This window comes from Calliopsis andreniformis, chromosome 5, assembly GCF_051401765.1.
Source record: "Calliopsis andreniformis isolate RMS-2024a chromosome 5, iyCalAndr_principal, whole genome shotgun sequence".
In the NCBI taxonomy this organism is placed as follows: domain Eukaryota; kingdom Metazoa; phylum Arthropoda; class Insecta; order Hymenoptera; family Andrenidae; genus Calliopsis; species Calliopsis andreniformis.
In genome coordinates, this window is record NC_135066.1 from 1286995 (window position 1) to 1305619 (window position 18625).

The window sequence follows — 18625 nt, forward strand, 5'->3', positions numbered from 1 at the left end:
CTGAATTTCCTATTTCAGAATTTAACTTCATCCCTTTTGAAAGGAATTTCTTCTTGAATCCGACTTCAAAGAACTCTCTCTCGCCTTCAAGGAAAGGAACTTCCCACTGATGTCGCGAAACTTCCTCAACGACTCGAATTCGAGACATTTCAGTGAAAAGCAAAAACGTTCACCTTTAGAATGAAGGACACTCCTGAAGGACACTCGATTCACAGGGAAAAGAGTGCGCAGGCAACGCATCGCAAACTTGAGGACAACTCGGCGAACGAGACTCTAACTGAAATTACCGTGGCGCGCGATTTCGAGGGGAAAAGTCGGTCGGAAGTGGTACCGCCGGGAATTGCAGCCTCGAATGTAATCGGCGGGTTGCTAGTAGGCGCGAAACGAGATTAACTACTTTGCGCAGGTTCAGGGAGGTTCGCCTCTGTCGAGATGTTGATCCTTGCGTGCTTTGCCAGGCAGATTTGATGAGGAATTAGGACTGCAACCTCGGCAACTAATTCAGCAGAACAAACATTCACGTTACTGGAGATTTCTAGCCTTTTTTGAGACACCATGGTGGCAATTCTTGGGTGGTGTATTGAGTTATAGTGTTGTTAGAATTTCAGAAATTCGTAAACTTCGTCTCTAGGCTCTTCTGTCTGAAACGAATTTCTTGTCTGCGTGAACCTTCACGAATAGCAGGCACTGTAACTTTTTTTTTCGTCATCAGAAATGTAAAAACCTTCCATTTAAATTGCAATCAACTTCACACCTTGATGAGTAAATGATTAAATAGAGACAGAAGTTTCATTAACAACCGCAGTCAGAGGGCAATTATATCCATCCAGAGAATAATATTGCTACAAAATTGCTCTCGAAACAAAACAAATTTGTCGAGCTTAACAAACACTGTGGAGTCCCATCGCAGAGTTATGCTTCTTAATAAACGTTTCAGAGAGCACTAACGGAGAATCTCGTCGTTTCCAAGTGATACATATTGAGTCGTATCCATTCGGGCTGGTTCGTGTGTCATGCATGTACACGCATACATGCGCGCATCGTTGCGATATACTTTACGACTCCATGGCCATTATGCAGGCACTAAAGCTCGAGCAACGGGTACACAGCCTGGTGGAAGTCGCTTCGCCGAGGGTCATACGACCTTGACACGTCAGCGACGTGCTTGCAACAACCCCGTTGCATTCCGTGTTCCACTCTGCTCATTGCGCTAAATTATACATAGGGGAACACGGTTAAGGGCTGCGTACACACTTTGTGAAAGCAGTTTCCGACGCAAAGAACAATGATCGTGTCTTAATTGTATCCCAGCGAGGGTATTTGTAGCGAGAAATTATTAAAATTGAAATGTGGACAGTTTCTTGGAGCATTCTCAAATGGTTTCGAGCTTAGGTTACATCAGAGATTAACAGTCGCTACATAGTTGGCACAAAAGTTAGCTTTGCAGTTATAGCTAGGCGAAGAAATCACTTTCTTTGTGAACTTAAATTACACGGGGGACATATGTAATTTCACACGAAGTTGGTACGATGAAACACCTGGCGTGTGAATAAATCTAAATACGTTGCAGTTTTGAACATTAAAAATTGATTGGGTGAGTATCGACGAGGCTGAAGGGAAATATTTTGCTCGATTGCACAACAGGGAATCTGTCCGATGAATAATGAACTGGGGTGTCTCGTTGGTAAGCCTATTATTGACTTATATCCCTACAAAGGGAACCATACTTTCATTAACGCGACCAACATTGAACGTCCGGGAATATTAATAGCGTTCTTAAAACTTTCTACCTCCGGTTGAGTTTAATCGAATTTTTAAGCGCCTGGAAAATTTAAAAGTTTTCAGCTCTCACGGGAATCCTGTAACGCCGTTGTGCTCGTGGATTCTCATGGGAGAATCTGTCCGACCATTTAATAGGCCGCTGTGGCATCTGTTTCACTTGTCTGACTACGGGACTGTTTATTCCACTTGCGATTCGACGACCATTTGGGGACCATTTCGATCTCTTTCCTGGACGTTCAGCTGTTGGAAAATCGAGGAAATGTACGTTTGTTTCTAATTTCCACAGAACAATGAATCACCAGCCGATAGGCCTGCGGTGGTTTTTGTCCAATTATAGACTTGTTTATTCCACTTGCGGTTCCTTGATTGCTTCGAAAATAATTCGGTCTGTTTCCTGCACTTTTATCTCTAGACAGAGAAGTAGGTCAACGGTAGAATACACTTTTGTATTTCCAATTTCCACAGGATATCTGATGAGCGAACGACTATTACTCTTCTGTGATTTTGCACCTGTTCGTTTCACTAGTGATTCCAGAATTGTTTTGAAAACGTTTGTTTCTCAAAGTTGTTGCTATTCTACTTGGCGTTGTTCACTCGTGAAATCGTCTTCAACACTTTCACTGGCTTCAAAGATGTATTATTTTTTTTAGACACAAAAAATTTCGTTTTTTAAATACTATTCAATTGAATTTGTCAACTGCAGTGTTACAACTGTACCCACATATCCATCTATCGCCTTTGTATCTCCAAAGGAATTTCCGCTGGACTTTTGCCTATTGGCATCGAAGACGGCAGTGATTCTTTCCGTTTCACGAAGTCGCTTCCGTTCGAATGGGCGTGCTGAAGGAGCTTCGGGTGACCCCGGAAGCGGAAATAAAAGCGTTCTCGCGTTCTTGCGACTGTTCGCAGATGCGGAAGGCTTCGTTAAGAGTTGGCAATACTCTGAAACGTTTCTCAACAGAAAATTCATTCTGGTCGTCAAGCTGGCGAAATTGCATCGTGCTGATTCATCGAGCAACGAATAAACGAGTATTTCCCGCAATTTTTTACGTTCGTATCGTTTCTTATAGTTTCTTCTTTTGTGAATATATACGCATCTTTCAAGCGAGCATGCTAAACCTGGGATATTACATTTATGGTATATTAGGTGTGCTTCGGCCATGAAACATGAAGGCCCGTCTCTGTCTTCGTCCATTTTGTTCAAGCACATAGATGCACCTGATGCTACGCCATTTAATACATCATGATTTAGTGTCTGATCGTATTGACTTTCATTTCACTGGCAAATAAATTCTGCCTGTGGTGAAATTATTCAATATTCCACGGCATCGATATCTGACACTGGTGAATTACCTAATGTTGGAAAAATTATTCGGAGATCCTAACAGATATTCTTCAGATACTATATCTACATATATACACTCCGTAGTATTTGTATCGATGTTACATAGGTTGAAGAAGATTAGCCTTTAGTTTGAAACTTCCTAAATTTTTCAGTACTAACTCTCCAACTCCAAAGATCCTCTCTTCCAGCAGAATCTTCGTGGTCCTTAACGAATCCCCTAAATCTTGAAAACAAAAGCCATATAGCTGTCTCTCGACCAATTCTCAAGTTCCAGGGAACTTTTCAGCGTTGTTGCCGTTGCTTTGATAGTTCCCTTTTATTTACAACTTCCATGTCGCTGTAACTTTCATCGATCTGTACCTCTTTCTAAGCACTTATATTCGCGAAGTGGTTTCATCAACAGTCGAAGTAACGTCGGGCATCACGTTAATGACATCGTTTGTGGTTTTGCCTCGCAGTCGAATCCTCGCTCTCTAGCCCCACTATTAGGTCCTAATGAACGATTGGGCTGCACGGACAGCCTTGCTCGCCTCTCCATTGGCCCTCGGCTCGATCGACCTTAATCGATCTCCATCGTGTCCAATAGCCTCCTCTCTAGCCGCTAGTATTCGGGTTTCAAAGTGCCGCCCGATGACGGGCTGTCTTCGATAGTTTCGCGGCTGAAACATTGGACTTTAATAGCGACTGATTGCAAGGTGCTCGGGCCATTTCTCTCCAGTGGTGCAGAGGCTTGTTCCCTTCCCCAGCACATCTCCGTGTCTCGCGATATTTATCGCAAGCGGAGTAGTACATTTACCGAGTGGTCCATGTGACGTAACGACAATCCCCGACCACAATTCAGTTCTAGGCGGACAGTCCCTGCAGATAGTTTCCAGAATTTTAGAAACCCGTGACGGTAACTCGATCCACGAGCTGAAAACGGCCGCGAGGGAAGTTAGCGCAGCTCCAGTCGAGGAAAAGTTTAGTAGCAGAGTCGGGACAGCTCGTGACCTCATCCTGTCCGCCATTATTATGGAAGGTCGGCGGGGTGCAAAGCCGAAAGATGTCACGGCAGCCCTTTATCCTATCAAGCTGGCTCGGAAATTGCGCTTCATACTCGAGACTGCCTTCCCTCCTTCATTCTATTCGCATGCACTCGGAGGACTTCGCATTTATTTTCGTTTCCACGGTGCTGCGAGCGTCACGCGTTGCTCCAGAGCCTCTGGTGGATTGGTTTCCCTCTCCTTTCATGGAGATCGAGATCATCCCCTTGGTTTGCAAAGAAATCTTCTGGTAGGAGATCGAGGAAACGAGAAATCCAGGATCTACCGACTGTCGCAGCCAAAGTATGTAACAACAGGAGAAAATATATCCCCCTTCGGGTAACCTTTTCGTATTTCACTTCAACCCTTCTTTTCTTCCTGCAATGAGCTTCCCTTTTTCCACTATTGCGCTTTTGCGTGTGTGGAGCTACACTTGGTTACTTCAGTTAATAGTTCTTTCGCTTCCTGTACGGTTAATTTTTAATTCGTAGAGCCAGGTGGTTGAATCTGGATGAATTTTTTATATCCATCAGCGAGGTGTACGTGAAAGAGGCGAAATAAAAGTTTCAGGTGTTCTGGGATTTACATTTGGGCCAACTGAAGAAGAACCAAGAGCTTTAGTTGCTGAGCTGTGAACCTATTTCGTGAAGGTAATTTTTGGGCAATAATTATCTAATACACAGTTTCTATTGAACGTAGAATTTCAGCAACCCAAATAATTATTTCGCTGGTTTGAAGTTACAAATAAAATACTGTTATGCAAAGGGCACTGCAATGCTTTATGAAGACATCGACAGCTGTATGGGAAGTTTGATTTATTGTTGAGATACTGTAGCGCCAGTAGCGCGATAACGTCCATTTAACAAGCTGTCCAATCGAGTGACATTCATGTCCAACAGTTTATAATTCGGTCAACGATGGCAATGTAAAGTAGTCAGTGTTTTGTGTTAATTTCATTTGCAGCTCAGTTGTTAGATTCAATATTCCACCTGCATTCAGATGTACAAATGAATGAACAAAAGTACTTAAAGCGAGGAGCAGAACATTTTTTAATTCGCTGAAATACATGCACATCTTCCACGCGTACCTCACGGACAAATATCGGGGTGGGGCAGGCAATGAATGCAGAATGAAGTTCTTGTTTAGCTTCACGATCAAGAATATTAATGAGATTTTCCCAAGCGAAAATTTCATTGGTGCGAAAAAACACCGATGCAATAACAAAACTGAATTTTCGGGATACGATTACGCGGGGAATTTAAAGTAATCGTTCGGAAGGGGAAAACTGCTCTGTGGTGACATCGTGAAAGGGTTTAAATACCCGTGAAGTGCGCAGATTCTCGAGGCGACATCGTCGTTCATCATCTCGTTACAATACTCTTAAAATTGCGAAGGAGAAAGTGGAAGATGGAGTGGCAAGTGGAACGAGAAAGCGCTCGATCAGACGCAGTTTCGGAGCACAGTTCTTGCAAGCTTAAGACCCCAGCTTTAGCGAAAACTTTCTTCCCTAAATTGCAGAAACTGTTATTTCTTTCTGCTTCGTACAATTTCATCGTTTCCCAGTTCGCCACAAACTCGAGGAAGTAGAAGAAACCTGCATACGGTCAGACAAACTTGAACCTCAAACCTTGAAACTTTTTTTGATCATGTTTTCTAAATTTGATAGGGAATAATCAATATAGACGTGTGTTCGAGTAGTTTCGAGTTATGTTTCATGGTAGAATTAATCTATTGAGTGAAGATGAAGAGAGAGGTAGAGTTACAAGCGAAAAGAGAGTGCTCATTTGCGCCTGATTGTTGCAAATTGCACGTTGAGTCGAATTAACCGCACATTAAACGTTTCCATAAATTCCAGGTGCTTCCTCTAATAATCTGCGCTACGTTCACCTCACAGCCTGCTGCAATTCATGCGTAAATTATTTTGCCTAATCCCACTGGCTTTAACACGATTCTCTAAACACTAATCAATCAGCCATGCTACAAACTATTTCCATCTTCGACATTTTTACAGAATTAAGTTAAGGAAAGTTTAAACAAGACCTTCACCGCATGAATTGTTGACTCACTCCCTTTGCCTTTCCCTACCATTTTCTCACGATCAATCTTTTACCAAGAAAGAGAACAATGTTTCTTCCCCTAAATACTTGTTAACCAGGTCTTACGCGAGTCTTGCACGAGCCTCGAGGATAATCTAAGTGATCACTCAGATAAATTGTTGTTAGCCAGCCGAGGGAGGCTCTAGGTGCACGTAACCTTCTTAATGGTCACCCCCACCCTCAAAGAATGATGTATGATATTAATCTGTCTGTATTAAACCTAATAGACGACGGAGTTCGACGCACATACAAATTGCGCCGGGATTTGGTGAGGCGGGTTCGCCGTCCTCCGTTACCAACCCCACACAAATTACACCTAGAACATACCCCACTACCTGATGAATGTAACGGTGGAGGGTCACGGAACGGTCTGAACAAGCAACTTTGAGAAGCTTCGATGATCGTGACACGCTGCCTCTTTCGTGTTTCGCGAAGAAAATGTTACGTGAGCTATGGTAATGAATATTAATCGTGTTCTCAAGGGTTATATTCTGAGGCTCAATGAGCTGGATTAATCGGTAATTCAAGTACTCGAGGAAAGGGGAAGTCTAATGTAGGGCATGTGGGTGTAAAGAAGGAAGTCATTTCTTGAGTTATTTCTGGATAGCTAGGAACCCCTTGCTTCCCCTTTTCTCTATCTAATCATATATTGAGGTTCCTTGATATCATTACTATTACCCTCTACGAAGATCCACGCACTGAGAATGTCCAGGAAATAATTTGTTAGGCAAATTACTTAGACAATCGATTAAGAAGAGAGGATTGCCTTTCGCCACGCAAATCCTTCTTAGGATGAAATACGATCCATAATATCTTGGCAGTTGGTCGCTGCCATTACTCGGCCCCTAAGCTTTATCTCCGCTGGTGCAGCACGTTGCGACCGCGTACGCGACCCCAACAACCTTTGAATTAACATTTAACCACAATCTTAGGCATTTGGCTCAGCATCGGACTAATTGGGAAATTAATTAACCGAGGAAGCAAGGAAAGAGGGCTAGAGTGAAGTTCGGATTCCGATCTGCGTGCACGGCGCGACGAGTTCGAGCGAGTTCGAGCGAGTTCGAGCGAGTTCGAGGCGAGATCGATACGTAACGGTTATCTAGTTACGCGTGCTGAATTCTGCATCGAGAAACGCGGAGAATGGGAATGGGTTGGTCAGGGGGTGGCAACGAGAGAGGAAGAATGCAAGGTACGCATTGATCCTACGGACACTGGCTTGCTCACGGCTTGTTTTCGCCCTTGTGAATTAAGCTCTATTAATATCTCAGGCATGTCTGGACTGTCGCGTCGACGGAATTTCAGAACCGTGCGTGCACCCATGCAGTTTCTCGCTGTACAACCCTTTTCTCTGACCGAAATTTCCAAGCACTTCGAGTTCTCTTGACTAACCATTCCTTGCGTTGCAGTGACAGTTAAACGTGCTTGACGGTCCACGACGGGAAATCTATGAGGACCTCAAATACTCTTAAACCTGTTCCCAATCGATTCCAAGCGTATGTGCAAAGGATATTCACCACCTACTTCCTTGACAACAAGATTTTGCTTCAAAAAACATTATTCTTCAATTTGGACTTATTTTCGTACGAGGAATCAGCACATCCGATATTCTACTGTTGAAAAGCTCTACTAGTATTGAATAAATTTGTTGGAAATATAAGTCCAAACTCACTCACCGCTAAAGCTTGCATCGCCATGTAGTCATAATTAATCGCCTCCACCCCATCTCTTTAATCCCAGCTTCTGTCGTCCCAAGCTTTGTAACTTGTCCATTAACGTCGAATCACCGTGTTTAACGTAATCACCCGGTAGCCGTGCGCCCTGTAACGCGGTTTCGCCGTTAATTTCACGACTTCCCCCTAGCCGACACGTATTTCAGCTTACCGCTGTCGTTCACCTCCTCTGCTTTAAACGCCATTGCAGCGGAGGTTGAATGGTCTCGCGAAATCCGCCCAGTTTCCTCACGAAATTCCCGATTTACGAGGATCTTCGTTTCCACCAAGCTTCCTACGTATCCTCACTTTTATCAACTACTTAACGCCACTATCTTTTTAATCTTAATTAAATCTGTATCGGTAATACGATCGCACGATGATTCAGGCGCAGTTAATTTCTAAGAACGGGGCGGAATTATCGATAAAACCGTTGGTAAAAATGGAAGAACCGAAGATAGTCGAGTCAGCAGCCATTTTCGTCGTTCCTTTGCTTCTCTTCCCCCCATCGAAATCTTGAATCAAATCTTCTTTTTGTCTCTCAACGCTTCGCTCGACTTCCCGCTGAGAACTCCAGGGCACAGTATCCTTTTCGAAACTTTTATCCTCGCGCAATGGATCCGTAAAGGATTTATTAAATTCCACAGCAGTGGATTATCATCCGAATCTCTCTGTTTCTTTTTTAATTCCACGCCTTTGGTACTCTGGCTCTTCAGATCTCTCACGTAGAAACGAAGCGTTCGATCTTCGTATTTCTGAATTTCTTCGTTTGAAATTTCAGATAGTCTGAGGGTGTAAAGGATGATTGAACTTCTTCCAAACGAGGAACCGTTCATGAAATAGCTTCATGAACTCTGTCGGTACTAATAGTCAGCGCCATTAAATTTTACGAAGAAGACTAAGCTGTCCGGGTCCAGCTATGTGCTGGATACCTGAGACCTTCGACTAGCTCTTCAGAACGTTCAGAGTTTCGAGCGTAACTCGAACACCAACTTCGGCTAATTCCTTCGGCCGATTTTACGCTGGAGAGCGCTCGACCCTTGCCAGTTAATCCGGTAATAAGAATCTGATTGGAAACGAGGGAAATGAAGGGCCAAGTTTTAGGTCGGTTACAAGATCGTTACAGAAATTTCGTTCCCAATCTGGTCAATTGATCAAATTGGAATCGTAGTTGATCTAGTTCTGACCAGGAAGGATTTATGGGTTTGAGAAAAGGAGCAGATATCAATCCTGACCTGAAGCAATTAAATATAAAATGTCTGCAAGAATATCAAGCCTTCTCTACCAAATTCTAGTCAAACTAAGATTCCTATAAAATTTCTGGCTCTGGTGATAGATTGTGTCTTAATTAGACGTGAGTGAAGAATAGAATGTATGAACCTCTCAGCTTTACCTCGAGACAAATAATTCAGGAAGCTAGCTTCAAGGTAGATCCAGTTTCTTCTTCCAAGCGATCGAATACTCAGAAACACCCATCAATTTACTTTTCTCGGAACGTACTTCTTTCACTGGGAAAGTTATACTTTAATGAAGTTGGAAGTCTCAGGAAAGAGATGTCATTAAACGAGTATACCCTGTTGAGAATATTTGTACAAGTTGCAGGACAAATTCGATTTATCCGCTCTTTCTTATCGTTTTCTCTACGAGACGCGAACGACGTGATCCGAATGCAAACTAGAAGCGTTACTTGTAATGTGGCAGAGTTTCGAGCTGTTGAAAGAATTTGAATGTAACTTATTCATCAAACGACCGAATCGTTTTGGATAGTTTTTCATCATCGGAGTTCGTTAATTCGGCCTCACAGCAGCTACCTGTATGCAAATAGCGCCAGCTTCTTGGTAACTTGCTGGAGAATATTCAACAGGAAACAATAAAATCTTGCTACGATCGTCGTCGTTGCGAGGACCTCCGTATTGTGGACAGATAGCAACGAGAGCCCTGCAGAAATGGAACCAAGCCGAAGCTGAGAGCGGAGATTGCGAACAGAGCGGGGACAGATGAACCTCCAAAGCTGCAGGATGCTGTGAATTATTCATTTCCAGACGTGACCAAATTTTCTTGCGCTGAATTAAGGACGATGGAACTTTATTGGTGCTTCTGAAGCGAGAGTATGACGGACAGAATTTGTAACTGTTTCAAGTATGTATCTACTGAGTTGGGAATGATCGTACACGTAGAAAGTGGGTCGAAAGTCTGGAAGAAATTCGGGAAACTGATTCTACGTGTTGAATTTTAGAGGGGTACAGAGATGAATTTCAGACTATCTCGAGAAACTAAGTCGGGAGATAACAACAAGTAATGGCCTATTTTAAGAGGTGCTCGACTGCCGTAAGGTTCCTTCGAACGGGGAATCCTTTGCATCGAGAATCCCCTCGCGTTTAAGCTGGGATCTGCGAAGTAGCCTGGCTGATGAATCCAACTAGCGTATCCTAGATGAAACGAACAAATCCTTCCCTTTCACATTACAGGTTGCTGGAGATTATAGGATTGCGAGTTAGTATTTCCGAAGTTTGAGGCTTGCGCGAATTTCAAGGGCTCATTCAGGGATGCAGAGCTGACAAATTTTTGCTGGCATCTTTAGACCCTCTAATTATATCCATAACCATGTACTGCAAAAGAGTTGAGCGAGGGAAACTTTACTCCTTTTAACCAAAGAGGATCAGGTTTGAATTCTTAATGGGCGGAAAGTTCGAAGTAGAAGAATCTAAAAAGTTGAAACCTAAACCAATTAGAATCTCGTAGAAATTATAACTGAAATTTCCACTTTACATCTTCGAACTTCCTCATTTCAACGTCATCGATATTCATCGAGAGAGAAGCGGAAGCAGAATTGCTTGAAACAAAGTAGGGATAGGGGTCGTTGTTTCGTGGTTTTATTCTTTGAAGAAAGATTGTTCGACACACTGAAGATACTTCGAGTAGCTAATTAGACGTTAGGGATTTCAGGAACTTCGGTCGTAGGACACGTGCAACCATCTTGAAACCTAATTGCAACAGGAGTGCTGAAACCCCGTTGGGAAAGGCTACTTAATTCCCACTCGCAGCTGCAACCTGCTTGCAATTTCCATATTCTAGCTTTTAGGATGTATCTAAAGTCGAATCCAGAGTCGCGATAAAGTAATGGCGAGAACACATAGAAACAGGTGAAATTCAAGTGTAGTATCAGTATTTCTTTGAAAATTAACAAATTTGAGGATTTGAAAATTTGAAAAGCTCTTTATGTGGGTGGCAATCCCGAAATTTCCTTTGTCCACCGTTTCATGCTCATAGGAAGTTGACGTCGCTTAATCAAATAACCAGAGACTACTTGGCCACCCCTTCCACGGTCACATCCGGCTGCGGGCTTCCGCTTCGGGTGGCTCTGTTTGGCGGAGATAAATGTTCCTTAATAAGTTTACCATTAATTGACTCCTCTGACATGACTCGACTTTGATATATTAATTAACACTGTTTCCTTAGTGTCATGTAAGATTCTTCTGCAGAGCGAAGCCTATGAAATTACTATCATTACTATCATCCTGAACTTTCTTCGCCGAATACTCTGCCTTCATATTGACCACTATTTTATCAATCACCACTTCAACAACGATATTACTTAAAGCTGATAAGATAACTAACTCGCTAATCTTCCTACAGCGTAGTTGAACGTAAATTGCTCTCAGAATATAGAATATAGGAACACAAAGTTTCCCTCGTTCAAATTTCTTTTCGTGACTCTGTTATCAGGCTCCGACACATACAAACGACCAAAAGGAACGGCAAATGGTTTCGCGCTACCAAGGCTCGTTAGACTGACCGAATGAAAGCACATAATGTACGGCATTCAGGAGCGTAATGCTTAAGCATTTTCCCCAACAATGCCAGCAATCGACTTCTCGACTGTCCCTGCTCACTTCTGGTCCGAGCAATGGACGAATCGATCACTAGCGCAAGGGGAATATCCTTTTCGCGTGAACGGACAACGATAGCATTAAATGCTCATTAATTCCCGAGAGCCATTCTCCACGACCTGCGATTGAATGACATTTTCAAAGTGTCACAATGCAGCCATTGTCCAATGAAAATTTCTATCTTCAATTTTTTGCTGCAGCGCATCGAGTTTCTACTAAGTTGATTCAGTTACTACCTCTAAGCGACACCTGCCAATGCTTACAGTGGTATTAAAATTTATGCTAATTTATGCTGCGATTACGAGCAACCCGGTGGCAAAAAGGCGCGCGTTCTACGGTTCTATGTTTATTATCATGGTCGACAGGGACATTATACGGCCGAGCTTCGGCTAATCTGTATTCGCAGACAAATAAGTAACTATCTGACCGTGGAAACGAGCTGGGATCACGACTTTTCTTGGAACCGTCATTGGACTTGTCTATATACTATTTAAGTTAGTGAAATCTTTTTTCCGAAGAGTAAATATATAAGATTTAGACACGTATAATTAAAACGCTTACAATAAGAACAGCTTCTTGATTCGTAAAGTACTTCTAAACTTGTAATGGAATACAAAAGAAAAGAATCGAAGGATACTTAAGAACCATGAATTGCAAAGGAAGGAGGAAAATTGCTCTCTCTTAAACTCATCCCATTTGTGAACCATCACACTGTTGCAAATACTGTAATAAAACGTTTTTCCCATGCGAATGGAAGGAGGATACGCGAAAATAATGTGATCCACGGTGGACCGTGTTCCCGTCGATTAGAGAAGGATCGATGATCGTATCGGCGATCGGATAACATGCTTTTCGAAGCGTGTATAAAGCTGTGCGTAGTTGGAGGAAGTGATAAAGAGACGAGAACGCGAGATAGAGGCGGACAAAGGTATTTTGTGCGAGAGGGATTCATATTTGCGGCGAGTATCCGGGAAATCGGCAGCTGCGCGTCCAGCCGACCAACATTGGTATTCATGAAGCCGAGACCGGAAAAATGTCCGATATTAAACGGTGAATTTTCGACTATGACCTAGCACGAGCTGTGTCGATGAAATTTAGGCGAACGATATTGCGAATGCAAGTGCATCCATGAAAATGTGTGCTACGTGTGGTCTTGGGCAAGATAAACGGCGCATTTCATCTTAATCTTATCTTACTGCATAAATTCTGTGAAAAATGTGACACATTTGAAGACTACAATATTTGCTTTTCAATGAGTGGGTTTACGAATGGAAGGTTTAAGAGCTACTGTTTCAAAGAGCCCCTCGATGAAGCCAGAAAATAAGAAACAGAAAATTCTATCTTTCGAGGATTTCTCCTACCTTACTCTGAAGTGGCCGGTGACTTCAAGAACCTGAAACATAAAAATGCATCTCCATTAATCACCACAGAATATATCAGAATTCCCAGTAGATCGTTGCACCACAAATTTAATCATTTTTAACAGGACCCTATGTTTAGCTTCCGTCTATAAAAACGCTTGAAAATTTTGAAGCGTTTCAGCAAAAAAATCACGATAAAAATATGAAAAGAATGCGTTCCTCTTTTCGATCGTGACCCAGATTCCCTCGAAAAACCTTTACGCAGGCGAGATAAATTCCATTTCATAAAGGGCGCGTTAAACGTGAATCCATTCAGGCCGTTGTGTATGGATCAACCTGGTACCGGCTGCTCGAATACAATGCGTATTAGCGAGCATCCATTCCGATCCATCTACTTCAAATTCAGCGAGCCTCGCGTCGAGTACAACACTTTTCGCTTTGCACGTTGCTGGTGTCGGGCATCGTGTCACGTTGCTGTACCAACAACTCGGAATAGAACACGCGTACAGGTCCTGATAGAATCTAGAGTAACAGCCTCAGCATCCATTCCGAGTGCTCGGCCTTTCTCAAGCGTAGGATACCGGTAAATTTAGATGAGATAGTGTATAGGAACTGCTCCTCGATGAACAAATCTGACTGGACCCAGTTTTGGAACTGTTCCCAAAATAGATCGATAATTGTAACGTGATAAGTTCTCTATCAGGGATATTTCGATCAAATATCTCAACATGTGGTTATTGGACCTGTACTGTTCCTCAATTCATCGATTCACTTGTAGATGTTATAACTCGCGAAGAGCTTAGAGTATTTTACTAATGCAAGTAAAAGTTGTATTCCCCTGTATTATCGATTTACAAATACTATCCGCATAAAGGACTTCAGTTTATGTTCGAAATATCAGGAAGGGTTATAAACATTTCCAAGGATATAATACACATAAAAGTCCCACATTTAAGCTTCATTTAAATTACCACTGAAAAGCTCCACAATTTCTTCCTGCTAGCAAGGAACTTTACAGGTCTTGCACCAGTAAAAAAGGTGCAAGACTTTCTGTGCACATACGTGATGCATCCTGGGCAATCTGGAATAGAGACCTCGTTGGTTTCAAAGAATGGTAGCTACGTGAAAAGGGTGTAATTTTGAGACAATCTTTCGAGGAAACTTGCGAGCTCGCGTGGGAAGGCAGAAGTCCATTAAGTCGAATAATTCCTCGAGCGAGAAGCTGCCGATGCAGAAGCGCGGCCGTTGTTCGCGTTAATAATTATCGATCCACTGTGTCAGAAGTTAACGAGTAGCCTGCTAGCCGCCTTTGTACGCGAGGGGTGTGTGCTCGGTCAGTCGAATCGATTCTATTGCGCTTCCCTTCTTCAGCTGAATATTTGCCGTGGTGGCAACAAGCTTGGATTAGTTTCAACGTTATGGTTCGTTCACTCGATTTCAGAAGACGATCAATCTCGACGTACGAGACATCCTAACAAATTCGATGAGGAAGTACGAGCTTCTTTCGAACAGTCCCTCCACCGAAGGATGAAACGAAATACCGACTCCTATCTCCCTTTTTGTCGGTGGCTTCTGCTGGATTCCACCCCCATCCCTCAGCCAGGAAAGTATTAATTTTCCACGGGATGAAAAAGGTGTACTGTATGAAAACGCTGAATAACGAAGCCGGGAGGCTAGGGAAATTTCAGTTTCCGTCGCTTTTAAATGGAAAACGGATTTTAAATAGTATCAAAGGAACGAGTACAAACTGGTTTAGCTAGGAGCGTAATTTGTTGATCTGACTTGGCTATTTTAAATACAGTACAGTCGGCATTATTTCCCTTGATATGAGAAAAATAAGTGAAACGCGAATAGCAAGAAACGCAATGCGAAAAACAATTGGATCTGCTAAGCGTTTATTATGAAGCACAGAGAGAAACATACTTTTAATGCCACTAGCTGTTCAGTAATTCAGTTTTTACAGTTAAATAAACACTCGCTCCACAATTACTGGCGTAAAAATTATATCTTGTCAATTAAAAACGTAATATCACACAGAAAACCTATTTGGTGAACAGAATCATCCTGTCGGTCGTTCCGAGGAATTAATACGAGGAAAACGAGAGAACAGAGGCAGACTGGCGTCGCGCGTAAAAGAGAGCGTTATTCCGCAGTGAATCGTGGTCGGTTGGGTCGAGTTGAATCGTCAAACGAGCCCGATTCTTTCACAGAAACGTAATATCAGCGGATGGCTTCGCGGAGCACTCGCTTTATGCCTTCGCCGCGAGGTCCGCGGGAACGATACTCGACCCTAGTCGCTTTGAAGCTTCGCGAGTCTATTACGAGGAAGGAACACGGTCTAGAAGGCAAACTCGCCAAGCTTCCCGGCGATATCTCTTCCCGACGGGCAATGGGGACTTGCCCGAGCTTATATGCAGGCTTTGTGGCCCACAAAATGGATCTCTGGTCCCCTTTCGTTAGTCGAAATATCCAACGCGTCCTGCAATATTAGATGCTTCTTGTCTCTCTCGAATTTCCTACTGGAGGTCAACGCAGCTGGAAAAGTCCACGAGAGATTCGTACAGGAGTCTACGGTAGAATGAACGCGGTGGAAGACATTCGCTGAATAAGAAATGAAGGAGGATCCACGCTTATTCTCCTGGAAATATGCAGTACGTTGTCTTGGGTACCCGTGGCCTATGCAATATTAGACTCTGTCGAATTACGGACGAGCGCTAGCGACGTGGAAGAACGTACGTTTTTGTTGCAACAGGTGCAAAAGGAAGCAACGATGTCTTAAGAAAATTTCCCTGAGGTTGTGGTATGATTTTGCAAGTAACTGGCATGTGCTTGCCTTGCTCGATAAATTGCACAGTTGTGTCTGCTTATTACAGTTGGATTATCGTTAATGGATTAAGTAGCGTACTATGCATACTTCGCCTGGTCACGAATGGATCAAATACCATAACGTCCTTTAGTTGCTCACGTATGAATTACGAAGCTCTCTGTTCCTCGGGGAGGAGTCGCTAGGGAATTAAGTAGCATTATGTTCTCTGGCTAGTACACGTGAATTACGTAGTATCTATTACATTCTCGGAGTAACCATAAGTAAATTATTGTATTCTTTGAAAATAATCTACCTTTGCCCTAAAATTTTAAGAGCTGCTATGAGTGAACTGCTGCATTTCTCAAAAATAGTTTTCCCCTAAAATTTGAAGCGCTGCCATCGATTCGACACATAATCTACCGTCTGTTCGATCGCTTGAGCCCCGGGAACACTTGCCTCGAATTTATTCCGTCGTCCAAAAACGTACGGTAAACCTAAAGCGAATGCATTCGAGCGTTCGTCGAGAACGTTACAATACATTCGGCGGATTTCGCTCGAAATCCGCTTATCGATCTACGCAGAATACACAGTGGCGCAAAGTGAAGAGAAGAAACGAGGGAATAAATTCCAGCTACTGTTTGCGCAACATCGACGCCTCCTCATTCTTATTCAGGATTCTATCGTTCGTGCAGCGAGAGAATATCGTGGAATTTTCAAATTTTTTCCATTTCTTTCCTCCCGTCATGCCCAACGTCGCGTTAGGAGGTCCCGTTCTCTCTGCCAACGAGTTTCAATCTATCTTCGAACTCCTAACTCCGAGACGGAGCGAACTACGGTTCGTTGCGCGTACCAACTCTCGAACTGTCCTCCACAGTGGAAGGAAGACAAGTGCGTGGTCGCAATCGGAGGAGAAATACGCGGAGAACACAAGGGAACCGACCAACGAAATAACGTACGGTAATGATCTTCCCAGGATGCTCTGGCATTTCGCCATGAACTCGCTAAAACGATTCCACCGCTGTTTTTCTTCCCTAGGTTCCTTTAGTCAGTGCATGCATCATACTAGATTTTTCATTTCGCCCGTCGCCCGACCCGGACTGATCTCAATTTAATTCCTGCCGCTTGTGATTTTCTCGTCTCTCTGTTTGTTCAGCTTTCCTCACGGATATCCTACACCCATTCCACAATTTTCATCTATTTATGCTTTGTCTCATCCCTTTTCCTCTGTTTAATCACTCATCTGTTTTACTTTCACCGTTATTTTTTATACAGGGTGTCTCAGAACTGGTGGTAGAAGCAGAACAAGAATGGTTCTACGTGAAAAAAATAAGTCGAAAATGTAGAATAAAATCTTTTAATATCATGCTTCGTTTTCGAGAAAATTGAGGAAAGAAAAATGTTTCTAGCTTACAGTAGAAACAGCCAATGGTCAGACCACGAGTATTCCCCTTACCTCTTGTACCTTTCAAACATCTACCACCAGTTCTAGGACACCCTATATAACCCCATTTCTCTTTGCCATTTGTTTGATTATTTATTCATTTAATTCCGCTCCCTCCGCCTCGCTACCGCTTCAAATGTATTCTATTTACCACGTCCTCTCCTTTATTCGCCTTCAAAAGCACTTCTCATAGTCGTATATTCGTGACGCGTTGCCGCAACGCTCGCAGCTACTGGAAGATTCGACGCTAGCCTTGCTCCTGATGAATTGATTTTCCCCTCGGAAAGACGACGGCGGTCTTCGATAACGACGCGAGATTGCGACGACGACGTCGTTTCCTGGAAATGTTTGTCGTGCGGTCTGAATGACGCACCGCGCGCTAGAAATATCGACGAATGGGACTAGCGAATCTTGATGGGGCGGAATGACAGCGCTGATAACGATAGCGTTATACATGAACGCGTAATAGGAAATTATAGTTCGAGCGTAAATAAGCGTAGATGGGGATGAAAACATTCTATGCTGACTTTTGCGATAATACCGAAATGAGATGGAGGAAGAAAATGGATCTTGTCAAATATTCAAATAATTGCTTTATGAAATATTCAGTGGAAACAGAAGATTACAAATTCGACAATATAATTAAATGTATAAATTTTCTTATGACCGTAGTTATCTTGTAAGGGATGGAGAACAGAAAAACGCAAGCTAGAAACTCGTTATATCGATAACAGGGTTTCTTGGTTCGCGAACTATGGAAGTGTAAACAAAAATATTAAATCTTCAACCCTGAGCTCCATTTGAGACCAAGCGAAGTGAGCTGATGCGACCATGACAACCTCGATAAATATTGTACTGCAATAAATATTGGACAGATTTCATGGGAAAGCCATTGCTTTTCCAACAGAGCTTTCAGAAGATAGTTTGCGATAGTATAACGCGATAAATTCTGAGTTAATCGTGCTCCATTCTATTTTTTATCGAAGCTCGGCTTGCGTGCTGCACTTCATTTTTAATTAAGGACTTTCTAAGTACTGCCGAGTTCAATTTGCGTCGGTTCGTGGCACGTCAGTCAGCTAGGAGAATAAGAAACTTTCTTTTTAAACTTTAATCATTTTCGCGAACAGCGACGCAACGCTGCCTCCATTTCGATAAAATTGAAAGGCGTTGACG

At 42.9% G+C, this 18625-nt stretch overlaps 1 protein-coding gene across 1 annotated transcript in view; it reads right to left on the reverse strand.

Annotated features, from left to right (window-relative positions):
* The window catches only part of LOC143179545 (uncharacterized), a 71558-nt gene that overhangs the window by 30513 nt on the left and 22420 nt on the right, over positions 1-18625 (reverse strand). Inside the window, exon 3 of the mRNA XM_076378843.1 lies at positions 13206-13237. Coding sequence (XP_076234958.1) covers positions 13207-13237 — 31 coding nt within the window. The 3' untranslated portion in view covers position 13206. The remainder of the gene's footprint in view (positions 1-13205; positions 13238-18625) is intronic.